The sequence below is a fragment of the Pinus tabuliformis genome, chromosome 4_1, assembly GCF_031772625.1.
Source record: "Pinus tabuliformis cultivar Carrire ecotype Pingquan chromosome 4_1, CPIR1, whole genome shotgun sequence".
NCBI classification, from domain to species: domain Eukaryota; kingdom Viridiplantae; phylum Streptophyta; class Pinopsida; order Pinales; family Pinaceae; genus Pinus; species Pinus tabuliformis.
The window spans coordinates 215741538-215754645 of record NC_142303.1 but is presented as its reverse complement, the minus strand read 5'-3'; the positions used below and the strand labels follow the sequence as shown (position 1 = coordinate 215754645).

Here is a 13108-nt window from a genome sequence, read left to right as displayed (position 1 = left end):
AGTTTAGGACAATATATAAGTTTGGATTATTGCTCTTATGTGGCTTCTTGCAGATGGTTGAATATTGTGAAGGATCTGGTTGTCGGAGACAGAAAATCCTTGCACATTTTGGAGAACAGGTTCTGTTCATTGGTTAACTATTCTTTTATTGTTTGTTTATCTATTTGTTTTAGTAGTGTTGAGCCAAAGTGTTAGCCCATGTATCAAGTATATAACATTGGATGTGTAATTTCTATGCAGGTATCTTTGTCATTGTGTGGTAAAACTTGTGATTCATGCAAACATCCAAATCGATTGGCTAAGGAGCTAGAGGAGCTTTCGGGAAAATCTAGCACTTGTGGGAGGAATAGTCTTCCTTCAGTTATCATTGGCAGGTAGATGAGAAATATCATGGGAGATCATTCTTGGAGTTCTTTGTTAGTTTGTTATAGCAATTTGACTAGATGCGAAAACTTGAATTAAAATGTTCTGGTTTGGTATTTTAATCCCTGCCTTTCCTTTAAAATGTTGTCTAAGAAACAAACGTTTTGAGCAACCATGCAATTTGTTCAATATGAATATACATTCATTTATGTTGCAATGTCAGGTTGGTCAAAATGATACAAGTTAATAGAATGGATTCTGAAAGAAAGAAGTCGAATATATTAACATTCACACAAGACCAAAGACTAATGGGCATAAGAGTTATGGCATGTGAGATTCAATGGGGGATTGCTTGAAACATGTCCATCTGGCAATGTCCTTAAATAATATAATCAATCACCATAGATTTTTGGATACATTATGGTGATATAAGCAATATATTTCTCTCTTCTTACCACGTTACCTGCGTGGAGCTATATGGGGCATCATCTTGAGATTGTAGATTATTGTGGTTGCCTACTTAATCTAGAGGGAGTTTTGATGATATCTCATGTGATGTACCTGCAGTACTCACGAGTTGCCATGAGCATTTTGAAATAATGGCATGAAGGCATATAGTCCAAATGGACAGAAATAATATTTATTGATATGAAGATGATGATTACAAAGTACACCAGCAGATGGCAGCCTTGCATATTAATTCAGCCAACATAAAAGAAGATAATGGAAGCATAAGTTTGTCACAAACCCCTTTCCCCTTGCCTGCAAAGAAACATTGTACCACCTCCTCTTGAACTTCTACTTGGCACAAATTAGGGCTGTCTTCCTTTTACAGAGCTCCATCTCAACTCCACTACAATAAAATATTATTGAGAAGCTCCTAGATCCATATTTCCCTCCAAGAAATGATAATAAAATTCATAAAACAAATTCTAGAAGTCTTCTTGAAGGAGAGTGCTCATCAATGTGGGTGAAGAAATCCATTAAAGAAAGGCTGAAGTAGGGATACTGTTAATTTTCTTCAGGCTTCATAGTTCTTTGCTTTGATAATTGCATTTACATCATCATTCACCATTGACTTCATCCCATAGCATTAAACATTATTAGCAATTATATAGAAAGAAAAATAACTTCAACATTGCAGCGAATAAAGGAGCACTAGAAGAAAAACATGTACAAGGGACACTGAGATTTTGGTTAGAGACCAGGGCAAAACCCCACAAGGGGGAAAACCCTTCCAGATTCTTCTTCTTCTATTAGATTGTCATTGAAAGTTCAACAGAGAGGTAAAAATATCGTCAAGCTTCCCGGAGCCTATACAAGGCTTGTTCACAACTTAGATTGTGAACAAGTTCAGACATTGTCATCAATAATTCGCCATACTGATATTAGTGTTACAAGATATAAATACTATAAACAGATGTACAAATAACCGAATCGAGGTCTAAGACTGCCATACATGTCACTGGACTGTTATGCTAATATTGCTGAACATATTGTTGAACTGAGGAGTCACTTCAGCTGTACATATCACTGGATTGAGATGTCACTGTGGCTGTTACTTGTGATGTTGTACATGACTGTGATGCCAACGGTTATACATAAAACAGAGGAATGAGACTCCAACCATACTATGATGACAAGGACTGCTCTGAGATAGAGCTGAGATATCAAGTAATTGTGAAGCTAAACAAATATGGTACACTGATGCCATAACTATGAAGAGAAGAGATACCAATGGCAAATATATATATAACTGAGATGACAATGATGTGTAATGCCAAACAATTGCGACTGAGATGCCGAGCATAGAGGAACGCTGAGATGCCATATATGTTATGGTGAAGAGATGCCAGTTGTGATGCTATACAGTTGATCATGCCATACATACAGATTATATGGCAAAGCCGAGACTCATCTAGTGTTTAGAAAAATCTATATAAAAGACTATAATCCAAGATTGTAATGTGATACTGCAAAGATGCAAAGAGCCAGGACTGTAATGCGTATTGTAGAGGTGCGAAGAGCCAAAATACATTGGAATGTGAGTACCATAAATGCCATGATATAGTAGAGTGCGAGAACCATTGATGCCATATTGTTGAGGTAATTGCGAAGCACAGAGAACCATATATAAAGAGACCATCTACAAAAAGCAAGTATCCTTTCCACAAAGATGCCATAGCAGAGATGCAATAGAGAGAGACTAACAACAATATCATGTCCATCCCAGTATGAACGAGATCATAGAACAAAATCACAGCATTGAATGAGATTATCCATGAGATCAAAGAGATAATAAGAGTAACGCTGAAACCATAATCTATACCACGCAAAGGTAATGCAAAAGGCCTGTAGTGAATACCAGTGAAAGTATATGCGTAGACAGTGCCACTGTAACTCTGCGAAAATCATGAGGATTGTAAGCATGCAAAATTCTGCTATGAGTTGCCATTCCACTGTGTTATGCGAAGCTCTGTTCTGTGTCATGTGAAGTCAAATTCTGAGCCATCTGAGATCAATACCTTGAGGCATGCAAAGATCATATTTTTTCCAATCGAATTCTGATTTGGAGAGAAACTCAATAGTATATTTATAGTGGTTTGTCTTTGGCGAAAGTTCGTGACCCTTGGAGGGAGCCGACCTAAGATATTTGAAGCCGACCTCAAATTTTGAATTTGAATTTCAAATAATTTTTTTTCCCTTCAAATAACCTGAAGCTGACTTGGAATATTAAGGGCAGGAGGCACTAAGTAACTTTAATTCATAATTTTAAAGTGCAAATCCATGCCAATTACTTTTGAATCTCATTTATGGCAATCAAAGGAAATTCTTCCCGCAACTGCACCACAATTTAACACTCCCTCTCAGTTAGGGAGGAATTTCCATCACAAGCCTCATGTCTCATTGTAGCTGAATCATAGCGAATCTCAAGAGTGCAAATCTCAGTTAAGTGGAAGATAGACATCTGAAAGATCGAAAAGACTCATCTCTTATCATCTCATAAAAGAAGAGGAACCCTACTTGTCTCAAAGGCGTATAGTTAAATCAATAAGACAAATATCTCATCTTAACTCAATCATGAACTAAACAAGAAGAAGAACCATCATAGGGGAACTTCTGGCTTCCTACCCTATATTCAACAATCATCATTGTCATCAAGACATATCTTGTCTTCGGCTTATCCCCATCTATTGAACAATCTCGAATCTATAGAAGAAGAAGTAGCTAGCATCATAGGGGAGGCCAACTCAACTCACAACATCAAGGAGCTTAACTCAATTCAAAACAACATCAGGGAACACTGCTCAACCTGGAACCACATCGGAGAGCCCAGCTCAACCCGGAATATCTACTAGCTAGGAACCAATGCTATGACCTGGGAAACTCGTCATTAGGGAGCCAATGTTACCATCTGGAATCCATAGACAATAGGAGGGATGCCACTTACCTTATGAGGTAAGGATCGCACCTATCTCACTGCTTGGTGATAATAGGAGGGATACCGCTTACCATAAATGGTAAGGATCGCATCTTCCCATCTCAAATGTCTTGTCGTCATCTCTGCTCCTCTCGCGCTGAATACTTTTGAATCCAAAGAAGAAGAATCACCACAGGTGATCCATCTACTTCCACCCTGTTATCACATGTCGCCTACACCTACCTACAAGTTAGTGAGAAAAACCTTCAACCCCACAAGGTGTGGTTGGTAGCAGGGAACTCAGAGAAGGGGTTGTCACACTAATCCCGACTCTCTCCGTTTGAGCTATCTCCTAGGTTAGCTAAGGGGCGTGATCCCTAATGAAAAGTTAAGTTAAAAGATGTGAGTTTCTAGGAGAGTATTATAGTGAAAATGTATTACTTTTAAGGATTTATGAACAAATATGATGTGAGCAACTTGAAATAACAATGCAAATCATTAACATGAGAAAAACCATAAAACCAATGCCTTATAAGGAATTTGCTCAACAATTTAAAGATATATTTGCTCAAAGTAAAATGCAATGCTCTAAAAAAAAACGAAGTATCCCTCAAATATAAACAAAAGATTGTTAGCACAAGATATTGCAAGATACAAAAATTATTTTGAGACAATCAACTTTATGAATCAAAACATGTGAAACATATCTTGCCAAAGCCCAAAAATTAGTAATTAACGTGGAAATGTAAAAGAAAGGAAGTGATAAACCAAGACATCAATATGCAATTAGACTTGAAGCAGGAAAAGAAAACACTTGTTTGAAAGGATTACAATACTTGCTTTTGGAATAGGCATTGCATATGAGAACTCAAACCATCAAGAGACAAGTAAAGTAAATGTAATGGAAAGTGCTCTTAGTTAATTTTATTTATTATCTCTATAACAAGATTACAATTTAACTCTTCAATCCTCATACCTCACCCTTGCCCAAAAATATGGATCTCACAGTGATGAGTCAATAGAGGAATAGAGGGTTCCTAAGATGTCTACTTCAACCAAGTTATGTTGGAGGTAAAATTTTAATGAGACTTGGGGCCTTCCTATACTAAAATGCCTAGATGAAGTGCAAATTGTGTTAATTCGTCAATTTAAAATAATGCTACATGCAAATGCTTCAAAGAGAAATAAGATAGTTGCAAAACTTGAGAGACTAGAATGTAAATGAGTTCATATGTTTTTGCACCATTAAATGGAAAATAGACAAGTAAAATGAAATAGATTGCTTTAAGCTACAATTGTTTCAAATAAATGATAGTGCTCCAATAGTGTCTATGACATATATCATAAATTGACCAAGTAGTGAAGCATATACTTGAAGAAATTATGAAACAATTAAAACTTTCCAAAGTATGAAGTGTTTACACATAAGATAAGATTTGCGTAAGTTTACAATTTATAAGCTTATGCATGTCAGAATTTAAATACAAGATTTAAAAAATGTGCATGTGGAGTGAAATGTGTTGATTTTAAACATGTACAAAATGCAATTAAGTGCTAGAAAGCTAAGAAGAACTAGAAGAAAAATTTGTCCACCCACAAGAATCTTTCCTCTAAATGAGGAAGGGGGATGCCATGAGAAAAATCCCAAGCTTTCTCAAACAATTTTTTTTTTTTTTTATGTTTTATTAGCGCTTAAAGCGGGTAAAATGTCTTTAAGAGGACTGCCTACAATATGAGAGAGATATTTACAAAGATAGGAATCTAACAAAGCTAGACTCTCTCCAAAAAATATAACAACAAAAAATTTGGATGGAAAAGACTCTCCAAAAGAGATTCACAAGGCTCAAAAGGCCCACGGCCTAGATGAGTTTGCAACTCTCCCAAGTGCTTACGGCCTCCCTAGAAATCAGTTTTTGGATAGTGTTAGGGGGTCCTACATACACACGAGTGAGTAGTTTCCCAAAGCTTCTTCTCAAGCTCCTTGTTGCCCAATGCTCAAGCCTATGGGCTACAAGACACAAAACCAATTGTCAGTGTGAAATTAGGAAAAAGAAATCAAAACTAAACTACAATTTAATATACAAAATATTAGCTCAAGTAATGGAAGTGAAACCCCATACTTGCTTAGCTTTGGAAATGACTCTTGAATAAGAGATTTAACTTTGAAAGAACTAGAATCAAAGAAGTATTTTAAATTTAAATGGATGGTTAAGTAGCTATAGAGTAAGAAACTCCCTTTTGCTCTTCGTTGCATGGAAGACTTGGAGCGAAAAAATGGTCGAGTCTTGGATCGTTGTAACTCTAGGAGTGAGTTGATCTAATTGAGATTTCTCCCACTTCCAGATGGATTCCTGCACACAATACAAAAGATCTTTCCTACACACTTGAACAAGTATTAGTTTGCAAAGAATTAGAGCAATATAATGAATAAGATAGACCAAACATTCCTCCTAAAATGAATTGACAAGCTTATCCCTAGAATACTACTCTAAATCAATGATATGTGCAAGATAGCTTGCACACATCAATCCAAGCAAGATGACAAGTATAAACTAATATTAATTCAATATGCAAAAGAAATTAAACACAATAGCAATAGCATGAAAAGACATCACCTCATAATGCCAAGAGAACACCAGCCAGATAGCCCCAAAGTCTTGATTATATTAAGAAAGTATGCAAGTACAAAATGATAGAGTTTCCTCAAGCCCAATAGCTCATAACATGATATAATATGAGAGCACATAGCTTCATTATATAGAGAGTTGGAAGCAAATCCCAAGGAAGAATGCATGTGAGAACTGAACTTGGAGCAAATCCCAAGAAAGAGCAAGTCGAGTTCGAAGCGGAGATGATAGAGACACCAAGGCAAATGAAATTCCTCATTGGCACCCAAGGAAAATCAAATTCTCTTATATGGCATAGTAAACATATCCATGAGTGAACCAAAGCAATGAGATAACTTCGGTCAAACCAAATCAGACTCGAACCAAGTGCCGCCACTTCAGATGATGATCCCAAAGATGCTCTACACAGATCGCTAAGAAATGTGTGATTTCCTCAAGTGAAACTCGTAATCCTCCATGTGAAGTGTTAAGTATAGAAGCAACTCGAGCTAACAGTGAGAGAAGGCCCCACGAAATCCTCAGTGTAAATATTCCGTAGAATATTCCTTTAGTAAATGAGTTTCTCTAATAAATTTGATTTTTCACATGTGCAACTACTACTTTATCTTTGGAAAATTCGATTTTGCCAAATAATGGTGTATTTATGATGCAGTGTGCTCAGTCATCTTCCACATGTCCGTTGAATCAATTCTTTGACTTAGAATAATTTCCAAGTCACTTCCACGTCATTCTGTCACATCGAATAATTTATTTCTCTCTATTTTATTTAATTCTAGCCTAATTAAACGTCACAATTTCCACTAAACTTAGGAAATGTGGGTTTTGAGATTCCAAAACACATTATTAACCCCTCAAAGTGTGTCATAGTAGAAAGTTGAGGGCGAGAAGTGTATTTTTTATTACTCATACCCCATACAACTTCTTTAGACTACACTTATTACAATTTAAATACAATTTTATTTGCAATTGTTGACCTGCGGAAAATCTAAAAAATTAAAAAATGACTACTTAGACCTAACCAAATTCCATGAATTTTTTTTGTGTGACCTAGTATGGTAATATACATAGACTCTAGGCACTAATATGTGTTAGGGACTTAACCTTCAAACCATCACTCCGACTTTGGGCTAAAAAGTGAGTGAAAAAACCCAGAAAATTATCTGCCTCTGAAAAAGAAGGGATAATTAACCAAATAAAAAAAACACTCCAAGGTGTACTCATTTGTTGATTGAGTCCCAACATCCTAGGCCCATTCCAGACTCAAAACTCATCATTAATAGTATCACTTATTACAATTCCCTGTAGGGTGTGGAATCTAGGTACAAGAAAGATGATGAGAAAATAGAAGTAGAGTTAAAAAACTCTGTTGATTGATGATATTTGATGGTACAAGTGTCCTCTGGATCATCCTTGGGCATGGAGTCTTTCATATAATCATCAGGTGCCACTCCAGTGGTCAACACACACTGTATCTAAAGATAATGGGCGGGATCAGATCTACCCCAATGCGTAGGGATCACACTCTATCCCAAAGTCCTTGACAATAGGTGAGATCAACTTACCAGAGGTAAGGATCACACTCTACCCTATTGTCCTTGATCATCCATTTTAACCCTCAAGAGTCAGATGGTAGAACACTTACATCCACCAACTTGGGCAAGATCCACCTACTGCAAGGGGTAGGGATCACACTTTATCCCAAGTCCCTCATCCCATTGGCTAGATGGGGAGGTTATCCCACAGAGTGGGCATGACGCTAACTGGGGCATACTTTGACTAGGGGAGATCCTAGGTCTCTACACCCTATCGGTCAGAGGTCTCTCATCCCTAGGAGCCCATCAACTCCATTCCTCACTCTGGGAGCTCAAGTAGGTGGGAAGAGCAATGCCCAGTGTTCTCCATCAACCCAGATCCTTATCTCAAAGGGTCATATTCATCAATCCATGCTGCTTTTTGAAAATCAAATCAAATTGCTCATGTTCGGTACTGGCTCAAACAACTTACTGAAGCATACTGCTAAGAGCAGTAGTTCTCTGTTCTCTTGTTCATATAGGACATTAAGTGTCAGAGCAAAACTATATATCATAAAGAAAGAGAATACCATATTCATCTTTACTCCCTCTTATGCAGGGATGCAATAACCACAAGCTTGAGCTTGTCTTCATATAACACATTGTTTTAATCATTGGAGATGTCTTTGATTGAGGCTCTATCTCACTTGAAGTGTATTATGCAAATCAAGAATTCAGCTCATTGTGGAAATCCATCAAAACTGTATCTGAAGAGGAGGCTCTTTCAACTACTTCAATGCAGTCCATCATGCCAAGCATACTTCCCTTTACATGGAAGCCCTCATCATCTCTTTGCTCCCTCTAGTACTGAATACTGAAGTGGTCCATTCTTTCCATAAATAAGTTGTCAGTGCATATGACCAAATATCAAAGACATATGACCAAATATCAAAGACATACCTGCAACCTAAAGAGAGGTAGGTGTCTGCATCAGAAGATCATTAGTCCAAATATGCTAAGACCAGAGGGCTTGCTCAAATCCATATGGGACTTTCTTCCATCCTTACATTTTTGAACCATATCATCAAACATTGCTTCATTTTGTAATCATAATCATCCATGGTAGATAATAATAGGTGTTGGGATCTCGTCAGAGGTTTTTCCCTCCGAATGGGAAGCCTCTTCAATCGTTAATCAAGACATCAACCTATCTTACATCTTACTGTCATGCATCAACCAAATTGTCAGACCATAGAGTCAAACTATATCATGTTCTTATAAATATATATACCATAGTTATGACAGGTCACCATCAACTGTTTCATTATCACATATGAACATGTCTTCAAACATACATTAAAGGTTAATAGTCACATCTTCACTTCTTTATCACATTATACAAACATTTTCCATTAACATCAAGTCCAATCAACCATTTTTGTCACATTGTCAAATTTATTATATTGTTAGGTCATCATATCAGAACCTCATCAAGAAGATAGTCAATAGATCAACCACACTATTGCCATCAAGGTTACCCTATCATATGCAATCAGGAAATTCATTATGATCACATGACAAACATTTTCTGACATTAATTGCTACTTTAGAATGCACAAATATACCAAAAATCAAACTTACTCTCATATGTGGGTGACTGGCATGTATGAATCAAGTCATCTTATGAGGATGATATGCTTGTCATACCTCAGGGCTTAACTTGCCATCCAATATTGTAGCTAAATCGAAACACAGAAATAATATACTATACATACCTTGTATTCAGCTACCTTTAGCCATTTGCATATGCCCACAATAGATTTGCATCTGCCTTCTCTTCCTGTTCTAACTTCCTTTTTCTTGCACAAACTTTCTTCCTGAAGCTTACTCTTCCTGTAACCTGATGATCCTCAGAATCTCCTTGATCACATGCTCATTCAAGAGGTTAGTCAACAAATCAAATATTTTAAGCAAGAAGAATGGCCAATAATCTAAGAATGATAAATCTAAACAAGAGCAGTGTTATCAACAAAATAACTTGAAAGTACTTCTTTTATGAAGAATGCAGGAAGCCATTTGCTCACTTTCACTCCTGCCTTCAACGTACATATATCAGCTTCATTCTCTAGAAGAAATACAACTTGAACTTTTGATCTCACTGGCTGCCAAGACCTACTCATTAAAGTACTGATATGGATCATACCCTCTCCTAGGGTTTCTCTGAATTTGATATAGGTATATATAAATAGCTCAAGGTCTGCTCCTTGATTCCATCTCATTTTAAGCCTTACATCAAAGGTTACTTCTATGATTTTGCCGAACCCTATCTCAATGGCACAAAATTTTGTATCACATTAGGGTTTTAGTGCATGAGAATATAGGTCATCTCCCAAAACCTTAACCTAGTTAGAGATATCAAGTTTTCCCTAGGGTTCCAAACTCTAGCCTTCTTTTAGGTCTTCGCTATCTGCTTTTACTCAACTGATTCCAACAAGGGTGTCTACCTGGGGTGATCTTTGATGACTCTTCTTCTAGCTCAGCTCTGATACCATGCTAATTTTCTTGAGGCTTCATAGTTCTTTTCTTTGATAATTGCATTTACATCATTCACCATTGACTTCATCCCATAACATTAAACATTATTAGCAATTATATAGATAGAAAAATAACTTCAACATTACAGTGGAATAAAGGAGCACTAGAAGAAACGCATGTACAAGGGACACCAATATTTTGGTTAGAGACTACGGAAAAACCCCACAAGGGGTAAAGCCCTTCCAAATTCTTCTTCTTCTATTAGATTGTCATCGAAAGTTCAACAAAGAGGTACAAATATCATCAAGCTTCCCGAAGCCTATACAAGGCTTGTTCACAACTTCGACTGTGAACGATTTCAGACATTGTCATCAATAATTCACCATACTGATATTAATGTTACAACATATAAATATTATAACAGATATACAAATAACCGAATTAAGGTTTAAGATTGCCATGTTGATTTTTGGTAGCATCGGATGTGCTCTAGCCTTGAAATTTGGAGAGGCTAAGGCACATGAGATCTCCAAGACCCAGAAATCGTTTAGAGAAATTCCACCCGGATGAGGAGTTATTAAAATAATTAATATTTTTAATGGGTTCCTAAGTCTAAACTTAAGAAAATAAAAATATTAATGGGTATTAATAAAGATAACAGTGAGAAGCTTCTAAGAGACGAGGATCGAGTCTGTTTTAATCTTAGCCGTTGATTAGGTAATTAATCTCGTTCGTTGATTTGTCAACAAGAAAAGTATAAGAAAAGACTTGAGGATCATTTGGAGACACATCGGCAGATACTTAGTATCTCAAGGAAAATTGATTCTCAAGTAGACGAGATCGATTTCAGAGGGAGAGTTGCAGGGTGGAGGAAGAGGAGGGCATCGATAGTATGCAGTGACTGAGGAGGAGGTGATGCAGGGACAATGGGAGACAATGCAGAGAGAGACACAGTCCAGAAGGAGAGACGCAGAGCCACTTAGAGCCATGCTGGGCCATGTAGAGTGATGCAGGCGTGATGCAGAAGTGGGAGCAGGGTCTCCAAAGTGTCAAAAGGTCTGAAAGGGAAAGGCTCAGGGGTTTTCTTTCAGTTTCTCTGTAAAATCATTCCTTGTAAAAGCAATTGCTGCTGAAGATTAATAAAGCCCTCATCTGCTACACTGGTTTTCCCACATTGGATTTTTCGGGGAGAGTTGCTGGGTGGAGGAAGAGGAGGGCATCGACAGCAGGCAGTGACTGAGGAGGAGGTGATGCAGGGACAGTGGGAGACAACGCAGAGAGAGACGTAGTGCAGAGGAGAGACGCAGAGCTTACGCAGAGCCCACTCATAGCCACGCTGGGCCACGTAGAGTGATGTAGGGGTGACGCAGAAGTGGGATCAGGGTCTCCAAAGTGTCAGAAGGTCTCAAAGGGAAAGGCTCAGCTGTTTTCTTTCAGTTTCTCTGTAAAATCATTCCTTGTAAAAGAAATTGCTGCTGAAGATTAATAAAGCCCTCATCTGCTCCACCGGTTTTCTCACATCGGATTTTTCCGGGGACAATTGTCCAAAAATAACTGTGTTGGTGTGATTGGTTCTTGTGCATGTATTTTTCTCTGGGTAATTGTGTAATAATTGTAGTAGAATTTATTTTAATAATTGCCAAAGGGATTTCGTAAATAACTTATTGTGAATAATAAGTAGGTGAAATAAATCAGTTGCTGCGGTAGTAGAATTTCAGTGTAGAAATTTTCACATGGTATCGAGGCAGAGATCCGGCAACAGGAGAGGAAAATCAATTATGGGTCAAGAGCATGATGCAGAGGCATCCACTCAAGGGGACTCGTGCAGATTTCCAGAAGAATGCACAAGGGACATAAATTACGATTATTCTATGTTAGCTTCCAGATTGGAAGAAGAAGTCGCTTGCTTAGCAAGCTCTGCCTCCTCAGAGGTTTGGTATGCAGATAGTGGAGCTTCCTGACATATGACAAGAATTCGAGAATGTTTTTTAGATTATCAGGAGGAAAGAATGAATTTTCAAATCACCATATGGAATAAGGCAAAGTGTATTGCAGTAGGAAGCAATGTTGTGAAAGCGCGAGCGGGATTAAATCAGCGCGGGGAACGAATCGGAAAAAATCGGAAAAATCGGGAAAAAATCGGAAAAAAGCGGGAAAAAATCGTTTGGTACAAAAATATTCATTTTTTTTCATTTTTTTTCAATTTTTTTAATATCTAAACCATCTACAACATAAAATAAATACATTGACACATAAATATGATAAAAAAATAATATATAAGATGTTTAATATCATTTCTAGCGCTAAAATCACACATAACATTGAATCATGTCCTGAATAGTAAGTCCTGACTCCTGAGTCCCAACTCAGCCTCAAAATATCAACAAAAAATATGATAATGTATCTCATCATGTCATAAGGTCATATACAATAAAATGAAGTCTAATCCTATTGATTTCCTCTGCCCCTCTTGCGAGAAAATGCCACAGCTTTCCCTTTCCCTCTAGATGTAGATGCTGGTGCCTGTGCTGGTGGAGATGGCAGTGGAGTTTGATGTGCTCTAGAAGCTGAAGAACTAGAAGTAGGAGCTATAGGAGGTAGACCACGTCCTGTACTGGTGGCAGGGGTAGCCCGAGCAGGTGGTGTCACCT

At 37.5% G+C, this 13108-nt stretch overlaps 1 protein-coding gene across 1 annotated transcript in view; it reads left to right on the top strand.

Moving 5' to 3' along the window:
* Nucleotides 1-13108, top strand: part of RECQL3 (DEAD/DEAH box RNA helicase family protein) — a 441760-nt gene that overhangs the window by 304040 nt on the left and 124612 nt on the right. Inside the window, exons 15-16 of the mRNA XM_089419483.1 lie at nucleotides 54-119; nucleotides 241-374. Coding sequence (XP_089275609.1) covers nucleotides 54-119; nucleotides 241-374 — 200 coding nt within the window. The remainder of the gene's footprint in view (nucleotides 1-53; nucleotides 120-240; nucleotides 375-13108) is intronic.